At 35.5% G+C, this 17,224-nt stretch overlaps 1 protein-coding gene across 5 annotated transcripts in view; it reads right to left on the reverse strand.

Moving 5' to 3' along the window:
- The window catches only part of ABI3BP (ABI family member 3 binding protein), a 245,382-nt gene that overhangs the window by 63,095 nt on the left and 165,063 nt on the right, over positions 1-17,224 (reverse strand). For 2 of the 5 annotated variants that reach the window (XM_032852058.1, XM_032852059.1), the window contains 7 exons: positions 16,007-16,081; positions 15,103-15,159; positions 14,367-14,438; positions 13,851-13,898; positions 10,841-10,915; positions 6,913-6,987; positions 355-414 (listed from right to left, as the gene is read on the reverse strand). In XM_032852058.1, coding sequence (XP_032707949.1) covers positions 355-414; positions 6,913-6,987; positions 10,841-10,915; positions 13,851-13,898; positions 14,367-14,438; positions 15,103-15,159; positions 16,007-16,081 — 462 coding nt within the window. The remainder of the gene's footprint in view (positions 1-354; positions 415-6,912; positions 6,988-10,840; positions 10,916-13,850; positions 13,899-14,366; positions 14,439-15,102; positions 15,160-16,006; positions 16,082-17,224) is intronic. The other 3 variants (XM_032852062.1, XM_032852060.1, XM_032852061.1) reach the window with 2 other exon arrangements.

The raw sequence follows: 17,224 nt of genomic DNA on the forward strand, positions 1-17,224 counted from the left end.
GTCCATACATACAATGGAGTATTATGCCTCCATCAGAAAGGATGAATATCCAACTTTTGTATCAACATGGACAGGACTGGAGGAGATTATGCTCAGCAAAAAAAGATAAGCAGAGAGAGTCAATTATCATATGGTTTCACTTACTTGTGGAGCATAAGGAATAAAATGAGAATGAAAATGAAAAATATTCATGCAGTTTATAAGATTAAATCTTCACAAAAAGGAAATATACATTCTATATCCATAATTTTCTCCAAACTTCTTCCATATCACAATGATTAAAAATGTATTTATCTCAAGAACATTTTTCAAAAAACATACTTCCTAACTGGGAAAAGAGAATAATTTATTTACCAGGTTCGCTCTGAGAGACTTCAGGGTCTGGTTTAGGGGGAAGGAGCACATCTCTTGGAACTGAAAGAAAAAAGATTATCAAACACTGTACTCTAAATGCCACATCTGGAGTGAAACTCAACCCACAGATAGAATATCCTGGAAAACATGAATAAAGCAAAGGTATTTTCACAATGGCTAAAAAGTAAAGCCAAGAAGATGACTATTTTATTCAAAATGAAAAAAGTCGCTGTGTAAAGGTGGTTCTGGTGACAGTTAAATAAAATTGGTCCCAATTCTTTATGAATCCTCTCTTGGGAGGGGGGCAGGGAAGAGGAAATAAGTAATGGCATTAAACACAAGAAGGTGACTCAAGTCAGTAGAGCATGTGACTCTCAATCACAGGGTTGTAGGCTCAAGATCCATATTGTGTATACAGATTACTTAAAAAATCAAGTCTTAAAAAAAATAAAAGGGAAAAGTTAGTTTTTGCCTGAGGTGGTTAGTTACTATTTGATATTCTACTAAAAGTCCACTGAGAGGAAAAGAAAATGTATTATCCTAGATAATGTACACATAAATGGCCTATAAATTAAGAAAGACAGCAAGAAAGGCAAATTCTTGAATATGTAAGCGGAGAACAAAGCTTTACTCTAAAAGGCACTCATGGTTATTCTGGGGGAGGAAATGGAGCAAGTGGAATATACCCATCATTAGAAGCTACCACATGTAAGGTTTATGAAAGTGCTTGTAACATAGTAAATGCTAGATCAATGTTGCCATTTTTGTCATTCTTAGTGATGTGGCTTCCAGTACCTTACATTTCAGGGCCTTCTGACAGATAAGAGTATGACAACTAGGGACAAAAATGTCAGCTGAAAGAGACCTACTTATAGTAGGTCCCTGATACCCGGTACATTTTTAGAATTTTGGTAAAACAAAACAGTAGGCTGCAAATCTGATGCCTGAGGAAATCTGAGGAAAATACCAGGGTAAGTTCCCTATTATTAACACCAGTTTTCTATGACAAAGTCTCCTTCCAAGAACAAGGTAAAGTGTTTCTTTGGCTCAGTTTCCCCATAAAGAGGTCTTTCTCAGTCCAAATCACTTGCTGAAAGGTTTTCCTACCACAATGAAGTTGTGGTAAGTACCAGAAATCCTTTGGTAGACATTGTAATTTTCTTGCATCTTAAATGATGCTGGGGAAAAATTGGGGTTCATGCTAGAATTCTACCTCAGAAAAACACAAGGAAAGATTTGCACCATGAGGTAACCAAACACACTGTACCCATTAGTGTAGAATGTAGTTTATAAAGAACTGACATTCTCTTTGTACTGCTTTTGGAGATCATATTTAACTTGCATTTCACAAGTGTTCTTAGTCTAGGCCTCTAAGTACCATTGAAGTTATAGTTGTGGAATGTGGTACAGAGAGTAGGATCTTGATTCAATTAGAACTTTTACGAGCTAAAAGTTGTACAGAAACTTGAAAATTTGAATTTTTTAAAAAGATTTTATTTATTTATTTGAGGGAGAGAGACAGAATGAGGGAGCATGAGAGGGGAGGTCAGAGGGAGAAGCAGACTCCCCATGGAGCTGGGAGCCTGATATGGGACTCCATCCCAGGACTCCAGGATCATGACCTGAGCCGAAGGCAGACGCTTAACCCACTGAGCCACCCAGACACCCCGAAAATTTGAATTAAAAATAAAAAACTTCAAAAAGATGAGTGGTCCACAAAAATTAGAGAAAACTTACCACAATAGTGAACATTTGACCTTTGCTATGTAGTGTTTTGGAGGATTCGAAGGGTAAAATATGGGAAATTCCCAGTTGTAAATCAAATTAAATGTTTATCTGGAAGGTGAAAGACTTTGATTTGGCTGTGTGAAGATCATGGCCATACAAAGAAGCCTGTGGCTTTTAAATACCCTAAAAGGCTACAGTTCTTAGCTATACAGACAGGAGCTGGATTAAGGAGAGGCAGAGAAAAAATGTGCTACCAATAAATCCTCTGTACTGTAAATACATTACTTGCTGCCTGCTTTCGTTTACTGTGGAATGTAGGCCAGGGTAATGTGGATTCCTGCTGCTGCAATTGTCACTTTTTAACCATGAAGTGATGATTTAATAAACTGTCACTGCAGACTTTCTAAAGCAGGTGAAATCAGTGGAAAGGAAAGAAAGAGAAATATCACAGGAAAGGGATATGAATCAACCTCTTACTCAGTCAACAGCAGCTCCAAGAAATGAAACTTTTTTTGCTTTTTCCCTGTGTGGCATTCCTCCAGATACTAAATTGAACAAAAGCATGATTCCTAAAATCTAAATCTTCCATGTGGGGAGAAATTTTGTGTATTAATAATGACAATTTATATGAGAAGGTAGTTTTGATTTCCTTATAAGAATATTTTTATAATAACTGTGTAATTAATACATAATACTGGTATTATATATCTTTAAACTCAATTATATTAGCCAACTTACTGTTTATATTCACCAATTACATTACTCTCTTTTTTAATAAAGTACACCAATCCAAAGAAAAATTCAACTAAGACATTTATGAATGGAAATGTCTAATCTGGACAAAGGTAAATGAATGAATATGAATGTTTTGCTAGAATAGATGAGACAAATTAATCTGTTATTCTCTGATAAGGATGGTGGAATATGAAGTTCTCTTTTTTAAAATATTTTATTTATTTGAGAGAGAAAGACAGAGTGAGAGAACAAGCTGGGGAGAGGAGCAGAGAGAGAGGAAGAAGCAGAATCCCTCTTGAGCAGGGAGCCTAATATGGGGCTGAATCCCAGGACCCTGGGATCATGACCTGGGCTGAAGGCAGACACTTAACTGACTGAGCCACCCAGGCACCCTGGAATATGTTATCAATGACATTTACTTCCACAATTAGCTACAAAGAGACTGATGGTCTTGGAAAAGTAATACACATGGACTGTACACCATTTTAATCTCTGAATTCTCTGGTCTTTATTCTAACCTCGTACCTTTAGGTCCTGTCTAGCAGGAAGCATGTCTCCATCTGTGTGGAGACCACTCTCTGCACTTTACCTGTGCCATTGGACCACCCCTTCTTCCAGAGCCTTTACCTTCCATTATTTCTATTATCTTATATGTTTCTCCATTAGTCCGTATTTCCACTTACCTATGATTTCCTCTCTCTTTGCCTATAGAACAGTCCAAATGCTCCAACATCCTAAAAATAATAATCATTTCCTTGATACGCCTTCCCTTTCAAACCACCCTTCCCTTGCTCTTGTTCCTATAATCGAAAAACTTCATCTGCCTTTGCTTCTGGTCTCTCAATTGTATCTTCATCTGCTGTGGTCTGGCTTCCTCTTCACTGACCTCCTGCAACAGTAGGTCCACAGTGCTTTATCCATAGCTATCAAGTCCAAAGGCTCCAAAAACTTAGCCTTTTTCTTCACTAATTAGGTCTCAAAACCTGACTAGACCTAAGGCTAATAACACTTTTTATTCATCTGGTGTGGTACAACTATTCATACCTCCTACTGCAGACATAGTAATATATTTAGTGTATGTTCTGTTTTGCCTTTCTAAAACCTAAAAACTGCTGGATTTTAATAGGCCCACAGGTTTTGGATATGGGTTTCTGGATCTGCACTGTCAAGTCCAGCATCTCCTCTGATCCCTTTCAAACTGTCATTGTGGACCACGCTTCCCTGCCTTACCTCTGGAAGCCCTTCTTCCCGATACTCTACTATATTTCTGGTAGCAACTTCTGCTGGCTTCTCATCCCCTATCCATTTCCTAAATATAACTGTGTCCCCCAAGTCTTTGATCTCTAAATTCTCAGTCTATACTTTCTTTTGGGTGATGTCATTCACACACAAAATTTAATAACCTGCTTGATGTAGACAAGTGACTCCCACACCTATACCCCATACTTTCAGTTTAGAAATCTCTAAATACATTTTGACCACCAGTTAGACATCCCCACTTGGAAGTCCTACTGGCCTTCCAAACCCAGTATGCGCAAACACAAGTGCTTATTCGTCACTGTGTTCTCTGCCTTAGTTAGTGGCACTGTCGTCTACTACTTGCCCAAGCTAGAAGCAACAGTATCATCCTCCTCTCCATAGCAAGAGTCATTGTCTACATCCAAGTGATTCCATTTCTAAAGGCATTTCAGCATTCTTCCTTCATTTCCTAACAGTGAAAGTGCTTAAGTGTCCCTGTGAATTGGAATTTACCAGAAAGTAGTCACATACAACACTTGTGAGGATTGCATAACTTGCCGAAATCTGTCTGGTTCACTTCCAATGACTGAGGTGTATCCAGATACCTATGGGACATAAGAGTCACCACGAAGCCAAGAGAGCTCTTTGTTTAGAAATATATCTACAAAGAAAGCACAGCTCTGTTGAGCCAGGTATCAGGGTAAGTCCTTGCTCTGAATTTGAAATCATTCCTGAGGCAGATCTGAAGAAAAGCCAGTTCTGTGTTGGTTCTGGACATGGCATGTGGGCTCAATTTGTTTAGATTCTTCATTAAATGGTATAGAGAGAATTCAAATGAGTGGCTGCAAGACATTTTTTAAAAGCCTAAGTGGATGAGACTTGTGCTATATCTAGGAATCTATAGAATGGAAGAACTGTGTGTCCAGTCCCAGATTGACTTAATGGATACAGATAGAAAATTCAAGTTTGTTACTTCTGATACTTCTCAGAATAAATTTTGAGATAAACCTTGTGATAAAACATAACTGTCTTGATTTCAGCATTACATTTGACATTTTTAGACTTTTACAGAGCATCTATTTCTCTAGGACACCAGTACATATTAACCTATGTGTAAGTTCTCCTCTGCTTTCTGATATAGAACCTATAGGAGCTGGTAAACAAGGTCTTGGGTTCATTAGGAGGCAAACCTGCATCTAGATATGACCCAGAAACTGAACCCAAGAGAACCTAGTCTGTTTGAACACTCGTGAGAAAAAACAGAGATTATTCCTATAGGCACCACACCCCTGGAGCAGCAGGGGAGCCCCTGATGAATAAATGGTGGGATGAGAACCAGGTTTAGAGATGGGACCCTAAATGAACATGTGGAACTGGAGAGTCAACAGAATAAGCCCGATGGAGGCTCCAGGGGGTAGTTTGTGCCAGTATTCTAGTGCTCAAACTTAAGGTTCAAATTTCTGTGAAAAAATAAGGGGAAATTAAGACAAATATTGGATATTTAAAAAGAAAAACATTTAACAATTAGATAGAGTTTAGTATTCATTATGGTTTAAGGATATTAAGTCACATTAGGACCAACAGTATTACTCTAACAAAAGGGAAAAGCACACAAAATCACTCAAACCTACTATGGTGATCGTCAATGACTCAATTTCTGGGACATTTTTTTCCCTGCAAATTAAAATGAGAAGTTGACCTTTTCCAAGTGGGAAGATCAACTTTTTTTCTTGTTGCATGTTTATAATACTGGCTGTTGCATTTAGTGGTGCAAATTGACATTCTAGACTTCAGAGCAAAGGAGCCTCTCTCTGGCCTACTGCCACCTGCAACAACCGGACTATCTCACAATAGCAGTGGTAAACCTGCTTACAAGTCTGGAAAACATTTACAGCAAGTGAATTCAGCCTTGCTTCCAAAATGCCATCATTTCATGCTGCAGATTAGAAATCCTTTGGTTCTAGGAATGTTCTGTAGGCTTCTAGGAGCATGTAGGAATTTATAATAACTGGACCATTAAAAAGAAAGAAAAAATTATAGCCTTTTCCAGATACCTTAGGTAAAAATTAGCTTTGTTTGGTGAGAGAACTATTCCTCTTACAGTGGCTTCCTAAAGTCACTGAGGATCTAGAACATTGCTGGCAAGACTCAGGAAATATCTGGGTCCTTGTAGTTCTCACACCAACTACTTCCACCAATATAAAATTATTCTCCCCATAAATGGACAAAAGTCCTTCTCAGATGATAGGCAAGAGACAGATTTGTAGCTAAATAAATCTTTTATGTATGTGAAATTTCTTATTTCTCAACCTAAGTTGTTGCTACATGAACTGATAAAGTAGAAATTAACCGAGAAAACCCCTCAGTGCTGGGTAGTGTAAAATTACGGAATCAAAGATAATGGGTAAACATCACTTCCTCTGTTTGCAAAACATTTTATCACATTTTTATGGGAAAAAACCCTGAAATTCTTTATTTTATCTTATTTTGGTGAACCATTTGAACATAGTCTAGTTAACATTGGTAGTTTTTTTTTTTTATAAGACAGAAAATATGAGAACTTTAGTTATAAAGGAAATGTCTACCCTTGGCATAATTCTCTGACATTTGATTGAATCAGTAGCTTATTAGGTTATCTAATCTAATCTAATCTAACCTTCCATAGGTTATCTATTTGCTTATTACAAGCAAATAGATAACCTATGGAAGCTCTGAGATGATCATATCATGGGTGATTCAACATGGTGTCAGAACATGAGTGAAATATTGCCCTTACACCTATCAGCTCTCAGGTGTCATTGCAGCAGAGTGTGACAGGGGAATGAATTTGGTTTAAACATGAAATAAATCATTTACCAGGCAGAGTATATGATACTTCTGGACTTGGTGATGCTTTTGGCTTTGAAGTAATAGGCTGGGACACCTCGTCAGCTGAAAGAGAGAACTTAGATAATGAGTCATTTTGTTTCAGCATCTCCCAGTCCTGACTTTAAAAGAAAAGTACTGAAATGGGAACTAGATAGAAAAATAAACTTTAAACTCTGAACATTTCTCAGAATTCCAGATGCTTTTAGAAAAATGATGTCTGAGAAACCACAAAATATGACTAAGCATAAGGGTAAGATGGAGGATTTATTTTTTGGAAATCTTTTCAGAAGAGATAACAATAACAAATTAATGCAGATGTGTTCTTCCTCTCTGGATGTTTGCTTGACTCCTCAAACCCAGTCTCATGTCTTTCTATGAAGATGAATTTAGTCAAGTCAGAGTAGAAGGCAATGAAGCATGCATAAAACAAGCTTAAAGTCAGCTCAGGCAACAGCAGAAAGGGAAGCAGGAGGGGCCAGAGTGGGCAGGCTTACATTCTACACCCCCTTAAATTCTTAGGCCCCACATAAATCCTTAAATGAGCAAGTTCATAAACTAAAATGGTCTTCCCACAACTGTTTCTTTGGAGTAATGAGTTGTTAATGTAACAGATACCAGGAAAAAAAAAAGTCTAATTTATTTATAGCTCATTTTATAATTTCATAAGTGGTTTTAGAAGAACTGTGCTCTTTGATCCTTACCATAATGATGGAAGGAATGAATTATGAGCTCCACTTTAATGGTTTGGGTTAGTGACAGTCTGCCTGAGGTTACACAGTAATTAAGTATAGAGATGAGACTGGAACTAAGTGCTAAGGTCTAGACATGAGCACTAGTTCCAAAGAGTTGGGATTTCTGGATCCCAGCACTGAGGTCACATTTTAACTTGTTTCTTATCTTTTAGGTGAATAAACCTGTCCTAACCCAAAGGGTGCCTGGGAGAATTAAATATGCAATGTCAAAATGATGTGAAAACTATAGGACTATAATAAATTTTTTTTCCACTTCTACAAGACTTTTATAAATTTGACACTGATTTTTACAAGTTTGACAAATTAGACATCTGAGTATATTTTGATATTGTTTGCCCATATTGCTCATATTGTTTGCCCCACACAAGCCAGAAGCACCCAGAGTTTTGATGGTTATAAGATTTCTAGGTATAAAATTAATTGGGTTGTTGACTATTACCTATGAACACAGGAATCAAGCCTTTATTCAATGACAAAATACTCTTGATGATTTGTACCAAACTTTTTATTCCACTTTGACCTCAAATGCCAAATACAGATTTAAATCTTGCCATCTAAGCATAAACAGGAAGAAAGGTGGTATGCCCGATTGTGAAATATCATTCTGAGAATAGTAGTGTATGGACACACTGTGTTGCACTTGAAGTTGTATTCACTACTGTCATGGATCCCTCTAAAGTAAAATAGTAATAAATTGCATTTGGTATTATATGATGCACAGGACATTCTCCCACCCAAATGGCCTTTTGAAATTACAAGAGCTAGCCAAGGTAAGGGAGAAGGTACCAAGATTTGAATATTTATACAAAACATCCTTAAAAGACTATAAAGACCTTCTGTATTGCTAGGATAAATTGAGTAAGCTCATTCCCCTAGGCAAGGAGATTCCTAATTTCACCCACTTTTAAGAGGAATAATTAGAATTCATTTTCTTTTTCATGATTGATTTTTCCAAATCTTTCTCTTGCATTAAGTAGCACTGACAAAGCCAAAAGTTTGTGGGTTGCAGCTACTTTCTGTGGGAGATACTGATGGGCTGAGAGGTGCCTCAACTGGGACAGAACCAGAGGCTCTCTTGTTAGAGGCAGGCAGCCACGCCAAATTTCAGCGTGAGAGAGTAGAATGCCTTGAGCACATGAATCTATCCATTCTGGTTACATAACTTGTTGAGCAAAGTTAACCAAAGTCTAAATCAAAATTAAACAAATTTGAACTTTAGAATATACTATAATAATAGGAAATTAAAGATCCTGATTTATAAGTATTTTTATAAGTCCAGAATATATAGCTGAAAAAGAAAATGATGAATGTCCTGTTACCTCATATCTCCTTTACTTTTAAAAATTCTATTAACCATTAATTTATATTTCCAATGTCTTAATTCTCACCACTTCTTACTTTTCATTTCTAATTTTCTAACATTCAACAAGTTTTCATGCTTTCTTTCTTCTCTTGATTTCTCCTTTCTCTGCTACTTCTATTTTATGCCTTACATTTAAATAAAAAGCTGGGAGACTTTATCTGTTGTGTTTTTAAAATCAGATTTTAATTTTCTATCAATTTAATATACTTGTTTTCCTGTTTTTATTCCTATTCTATTCATTAATCATTACTTACTCTCTAATCACTGTTTTTCAAACTATTTTCTTATGGATTAATGTTTCAAGTGTATTTACTGTTATTTTAACTTTCTTATTCTTCCAGGAGATATTTGCCTTGGTACCTTTTATACACTATGTATCGTACCTATATTATTTTCATAGCAAAGCTTTAATAATTAAATAAAACACATTTAAAAATATGTTAAAACAGATTTAAAATCATTAGCTAGATGTAGAACATAGAAAAGTCTATTAAGGAATTTTCCTTTAAAGAAAAAAGTGACAGACAAAATTTCTCTCAGAATCAGATATTAAAGATTATGCCCAAATCTACAGAGTTTTTTCTTTCAGTAAGAATACTGAGATATGATTAAAGGATTAGTGGTAGGAATTCAGAACTGTTAACCTTGCTTGAGCATAATTTTGATGTTGCTACCATTTTTCTTTCCCCAGACTGTAAGGGGTAGAGAAAATTCCTTTTCTTCCAAACTGGGGAGGTATACCCCTAATACTTTTTGGAAGCAGACCATGTATAAATGATATTTAAAAATTTATGCAATAGGGCTAGCCTGTAAATTCCTTGACCATGGAAAGATACAATTCTGTCTCACATCCCCAGTGTCTGGCACATAGTCAGCATGCAATGAATATTTGTTGAGTCGCTACCTGATGAGATGAATTAATTGCTTAAACACTGAGGGGTGATATTATTTGAAATTAGAGAAAAGAGGAGATCAATGACAACAAACAAGGCATGACCAAGCACATGCTTGGCGTATGTACCAATGCTAGAAATGTTTGGAAGAATTGAATGCATCATACTTATTAACAAATGGACTGCTGAGGCTGGATAAGGAAGAGGAGTAAAAATTAGATATAACAAGAACCTGCCAGAGATGCAAATGACAAATTGAAAGGAGGAAAAGATGAACTTATTTTGAGGTATGTCAAGATTATAGTAGTCCCCAGTAGAGATCCTCCAAGGCAGTTGGAGAAACTGGATAAGATCTTGGTTAAGAAGTTAGGGTTAGATTGATCATTCAAATAAGAGCCTCTTAGAAAAATGCAATATAGTTTATAATGACTCTTGTTTGGATCCTTACAAAAATTTTTACAGCAAAAGCACCAAAGCAATATTATATAAACATTGTATTATAGGAGAGACTATATAGACATATAAAACAAATCTTCATGACATACTGCTAAATAAAATCTACTCAAAGTTAAAAAAAAAGTGATTGGCAGGAGGAGGCACATTCAAGGACCATGGAAGGGACAGGTGTTCTCAAGCTCAGAGAGGCAATGGGAATAGGCAGTCTACTCTTTTAAGAAATTCCATTCTTCTCCAGCTCCCTCTTCGAATAATGTAACCATAGGGAAGCTTTCTGGAATAAGCTATTCCAATAACATACTTAATGAAGTTCAAAAATAAACAAAATTATTTTTTAGGTTTCAAAGGAAGATTCATTTTACAAGAGTTAAGAACTCTTGTAAACCATAATTCAAAAGAATAATTCCACTAATATCAAACTATTCAGGTCAGAATCTAAAATATCTATTTACCTGGGTGTGTTTGTGGGATTCTTGGAGGTGGAGATGTTTTTGGTTTGGGAGGAGCACGCGGTGCTTGCTTGGGAGCTAAAAGAAAGAATATAGGTTTAGAAGTCTTGAGTGCTTCAAGAATTACAGCATCTAAGCCTCTAGGATCTCAAAGATGAAGACCTAGACACACAGCAATTAATGCAATTAAAGTTCCCAAAGAACCACAAAATACAGGAAGATAAATATATCATTATAATGGAAAGCAAAACAGTAAAGTACATTATATGATGTCCAAGATACTCAGCTGACAAATGAAACTGTTGGAATTTCAGAAATATCTACTTCAAATACCTTTCAATAGGTTAAAAATAAATTTCATGGTAACAAGAATTCTTCTTTATTACAGGTTTATACCATTTTACCAGAATAGCCCAGTATAATATTTTAAGTGCAGATAACTATAATTTCTTCTAAAAACAAAGGCAGTGAGTTATATTTCAAATACACCTAGAAAACAAATGTATTTTAATAGCAGTGCTAATGGAAAAATCTCATTAAACAAAACACAGTTCTCATTGGTCAGACTGGGGAAGAAAAACTGAACAGAAATGAAAGGATACATTCCTGAGAAAGTTATTCCTTTCTTGGACAATTCCTAAAGTAGTTCTAGGACATTCACTGTAACAACCAATTGTATCTTTATCAAGAAAACTTGAAGTATATTCTGCTGGAGGAAATGAAAAATCAAACATGGGGTTGTGGTTTGTGGAAACACCTCATTTGGATTGTCTCAAGCGTGATCAATATACACAGCTTAGGAGAAACAAAATGTTTTTTCAAGGTCACCAAGTTTCAGGCACCTTAAAGAAACCTTGCTGAAAATAAGAGTTTTTAGATACTAGAAATTTCTAAACAGTCTGCATGCAGTGGTTTCCATGAAATCTTCAGTGGCATTGCCTGTGGAGAAATGAACACCAAGATATGCAGGAGATTGTACTGGTCTAGGAGCCTGAAGATTTAGAGCTCCCTTTGCTAATCACTCAGTCTATAGCCTTACATTCCCCATCAAAATAACAGGACTCTTATAAGAGCTCTTCCAGTCTTGAAATTCTGATTCTAGAGTTTCTTTCAATCTTTGATTTTCTTCAGTCTCAACTTCCTTGCTGAGGTTCCCGATGGGCTCTTTGCTTCTCCCAGGGTATGAGGTAGGTATCACTAAGAGTACTCCCAATTAAACATTTCAATTGTATCCATTAATACAGCTATTTAAGAAAATTTGGAAAATGTAGAGGTAACTGGTACAGATGTAGTTAATGCAGTTAGTGTGAAATTTCAATAAAAATTAAAACTGTAAAGTTTAATAGGCAAAATTTAATAAGATATTTTAAAAGACAATATATAAAATTAAGATTAATATCTCCTTTGGAAAGAGACCCATGTGAAATAGTTTAATGATAATCAAAACAAAAGATTGGGCTTATTTTCAATAAACTATCAGTCCAAGAAAGCCTATAGGTATTGAAAGGATTTTTTCTTGTAAGAAGCAGCACATTTAGTTATTCATGTTGGTGATTTGTTGTCTCATATTTTAAATTCCACCATCAAGTAACTTGTTTTTATAACTTGCCAATTAGATGGTTTGACTTAGTTTTTTTTATTTACATGCAGAAAGGCCAAACTGCTGCAGGAAGAGGACTAGAAAGAAATAGAAGACCTGAGTAATAATAAGGTGATTGGCCGGTTGTACCCCTTTATGTGTTTTGCACAGTGCAATCTATTTCTGGAGGTTTCTGTTAATCTCAAACACAACGTAGATACCTTAAGATATTCTGTACATGACCACAGAACTTGTAAAAGTTCTAGTCAAGATGATAAAGTATTTAAAATTAGGATATATATTTATGTTTAAAAATGGAATATAAATGTTCTTCCCCAGAAACATTATTGTGTCCTGTTTGAAACACTGGCAGAGTAGCAGAGAATGGTTTTTTGGCCATATCCTGAAGAATATTCACAGTACTGCCGTGTGAATGGCTATAGCTTATGGGTAGGAGAAGTCGGGCATCAGAAAAATAGGATCACCCATCAAAGAATGTGAGCACAGTAATTAACTTAGGCTTTCTGATGTCTATAGTGCCCATACTGTCTTTCCATTCTTATAAATTCTGCAAACACTCACCTTCTACATGAAATACAAAATAATATTTACCTGGCTCAGTGGAAGGCTCATCTGGGCTGGGTAGGATTATGGTTTGGGAAGGCAGAGGAGATATCTCTATGGTAATAGAAGGAAAGTACCTGGAGGGGGCTATGATAGTGCTTCACAAATTTTGAGTACAGATAGATGACAGAAAGGATGGCAACAATTAAAAACAAAGAAAGAAAATTGTAACTCTGCAGCAAAATAGCATTCCTAATTCTTCATAATGCATTTAGTTTAAAAAAATGCTGAGATGCTAGATTCCAAAATTCTTTCAAAGTAAGCAATATTCTTTACTTTTTAAATCCTCACTTCAAACTAATACCTCCTCAACCATCCTAGAATGACATATTTAGTAGTAACCTTAAAGGGAAAACCAAAGTATTAAAAAATGTTAAAGCATGAGTCGGTGAAGAAGCATTGGATTTCACTTAAAATTAGAGGAAAAAAAAGTCAAAGATGTAAATGAATGTCATGGAATGAGTGTTAATGGAAAGTATGTTGCTAGGGCAGAAAGTATAAAATGGATCACCATACAAAAAGAAAACTGAAATATTCAACACAATACAAGCTGGCAGAATGTTTAATGTTAGGAAAAAGATGCTTTAGGCTCAACAGTTTCACTGACTTAAGTACAGAAAGAGACCAACATCTAGATACAAAACAGAAGAGACTTTTTGGACAATGGTTATGAATAGAAGCACCTAGAAAGAAAATTAACTGCTGTGAAAAAGAATGATGTTGCAACATGAATTCACAATGAAAGAGAAACTGAGGTTGTCAGGTGATGGTGGTGATGAGGACAAAAGCTGCTGTGGTGTATGTCATTACCTAGTGTGGTCTCGGGTGGTTCAGACACATTTGTAATAGATTCCACAACTGTATCAAAACAAAGGAGAACAATTTTAGAAAACTTCAAGATGCTAAGCTATAGTCAACTATTTCCTTCTTGGATATCAGCACACCTCATTCTCTTAGGAATCTGAATTATATTTTTACAGCTAGGATAACGGATTTAGAGAAGAAAAGAGAGATAACCAAAGGGGAAATCCTATTCTGTCATACTAATTTTCCAACTAATATTAATGTTTTAATTGTCATTAACTGGCTGTCAAAAGCTATTATGCCTCAATATTTTGATACCACAGAGAAGCCAGAATTTCTGTATTCAGAGATCATTTATCATTGTAGTTTGAAGGCTCCAAGGACTTTGGAAGCTACTGCTCTTCAAATGAATTCAACTGTAGAACAAGTACCACAGCTTGAACTTCCATGTTCCATGGGCATAACAGATGCTAATTAAGACTTTGTTGAATAAATGAATCAAAGCATGAAAACTTTTACCACCTCCAGTCTTTGGTTCCTCTGGACTGAGTGGTGCTTTGGCAGAGGGATACAGATAATCTGTTACAGTTGGTGCTACGGAATAAACGGAATGGCTGGTTAGTGATGGGCGGGGCATTACACACTGTCATAGAACACCGTATTTAATTTGAAAACAGAGGTTAGTTATCTTAAGTCAATGTGTTCATGAGAATACATAACACTCAGGTAGATTAGGAAGATGACTGCAATTTAAGAGGGCAGAGATGAAGGCAGAAAATCAAGGCAGTGTTCAGTGTGGGCACATACACACACACCAAAACAGGCAGTGTCTTCAGTAATTTCTACCTGGAGCAAAGCAGGTAATGTCACTTCCTTACATATTTTGATTAAGGATTCTAGTAAGAAAAAGACAAAGAGTGAGTCCTTGAAAAGCATAGGGATGAATCCTAAATAGAATATAAACATGAAAACTAAGATGTGCATATTCATATTTAAAGAATGATTAGAATATTAAAAAATTAAATCTTACATTCAGAGTGAAAGCGAGTTAAGGAAATTGTGAAACTTGCATAGAAATACAGCAGACACTTGCACAATGTGCTGTATGTAACATGCGACTTTTAAGATTCACTGGATGAGCCCAGACAAGATGTGAGGAGCTATGAAATGTCACAAACTGTGAGGTCATCCAAAGATGACTTCTGCAATGAGATGGAAAAGCACATATATTTGACTTCTTATTGGGAAACATTTTTACCTAGAGCTTCCTTTGATGACTCAGTGCTTAATGTAATCAATTCCAGGACTTCAGAAACTAGCAAAGAACACAAAATGATACAACTGATCAAGGAGGGTTATTGCCAGCATTGAATGAATGCATACAAACTAAATATTTAGAAAAGTGTCTTTCACTTATAGATGCTCAATGTTGGCTGTTATGATAATAACAATATTATTAATAATACTAAGGGAAGCTCCAATAACTGAATTAAAGTCACAATTTTCTAAGTGTTGTAGGTAACAATTAACAATCATACCTTGCACCGTTCATGAGCCCCAAAATGCCATTTAACTAATTACGGATGCACAAAGGAGATGAAAAGAAATTATAATCCTATACTAGATAAAAGTAAGATCTTATGTTTCAAAATATATGTCAGGGGTAGCAACCTTCATTGCTAACTTAAAATATTTGTTTTTAATTTTGAAGGGCAATGTTGTATAGGTTGGTTTTGTTATCTTTACTGAAGTGAACACTTTCACTTTCCTTGATGGTGGCAACTGAACTAGCATTCTTTTCACATAGCAGAACAAAAATTTAATTTATTCCTAAAGAGGAATTTTGTAAACTTTAGTGAAAAATAAGTAGAATAAAATCAGTTCTTCTGAGTGGTTTACTGACTACTTAATCACATACTTGATTATTCTTTATGTGATACAGAGTAAACACAATAAAATGAAGATAAGTATATTAAGCAGTAGAATAGCAATTACTATAAATAAATTACTAAGTTAATACCAATAGGTAGTCATGGAAAGAGCATGTACAATATATGGAGTTATTAAATGTATTATTTGCTTTTTTATATTTGGAAATCAACACTTGGAATATGTCCCTTGAAGCTTACAATGTACCCAGACAGATAAAACAGTCTAATTACCAGGTTGACTCTGTGTCATTTCTAGGCTTGATGATGTCACTGGTTTAAAAATAAGAGTTTGCAGTTCAGTGGGAGCTGAAAGAAGAGCATCTAAGTTGTCAAAGTAATTTTGGATATTTCACAGATTTTAGATAAAGGTAGCAATGAACTGAAATGCATAGATCTTCAAAATCATAGGGTTATGGAGAGCCATGCAGAGTATACATTATTTAAAGCAGCAATTGGAAAACTATGGTCCTCCTAATCCAGCCCTTTGCCTGATCTGTGAGCTAAGAATGGATTTTGTGTTTTACAATGATGCAAAAAAAAATTAAGAGTAATATTTTATGACATGTGAAAATGATATAAAATCCAAGTAATGCTTTATTGGAACACAACCACACCCACAAACTAATAGGATTCAAGGTATATTTACATATCATTTACATATTGGTTTTGGTTGCCTTCACTTGAGATACTACATTAGAATCAAGTAGTTGTGACAGACACTGAATGGCCTACAAAGTATAAAAGATTTACAATCTGACATCGTTACATAAAAATTTGAAAATGAAATGGGTTCTTACTATTATATCTGAATCTGAATTCCCACAAGGGCTTTCTAAGAGCTTCCTACCACTGATTTTATGATATTGTCATTACCAAAATGTTTAGTACCATCTAGGAGTGCTTTGTTCTGTGTTCTAGTTTGAATCCCCCGTTGGGTAACCTCAATAGGTATTGAGTTTTTATTTTGTTATTCCTACCCTTCCATCTACTAATGCAAAAAAAATTGGTTATTTTATTTTACTTATTTATTTATTTTTTAAATTTTATTTTTTATAAACATATATTTTTTTCCCCAGGGGTACAGGTCTGTGAATCGCCAGGTTTACACACTTCACAGCACTCACCATAGCACATACCCTCCCCAATGTCCATAACCCCAACCCCCTCTCCCAATCCCCCACCCCCCAGCAACCCTCAGTTTGTATTGTGAGATTAAGAGTCACTTATGGTTTATCTCCCTCCCAATCCCATCTTGCTTCATTTACTCTTCTCCTACCCCCTTAACCCCCCATGTTGCATCTCCTCTCCAAAAATTGGTTATTTTAAAGCCCAACTCTTATCAGTCTACACAGAACTTTGACTTAAGTATTTTCTCTCTATATTTTTACCACTCTATTAAACAAATTGCTTTGTGTAAGCAAATTGCCTTATATCTAAAAAAACAAAACC

The sequence above is a fragment of the Lontra canadensis genome, unplaced genomic scaffold (assembly GCF_010015895.1).
Source record: "Lontra canadensis isolate GAN:19392208 unplaced genomic scaffold, GSC_riverotter_1.0 scaffold6, whole genome shotgun sequence".
In the NCBI taxonomy this organism is placed as follows: Eukaryota; Metazoa; Chordata; class Mammalia; order Carnivora; family Mustelidae; genus Lontra; species Lontra canadensis.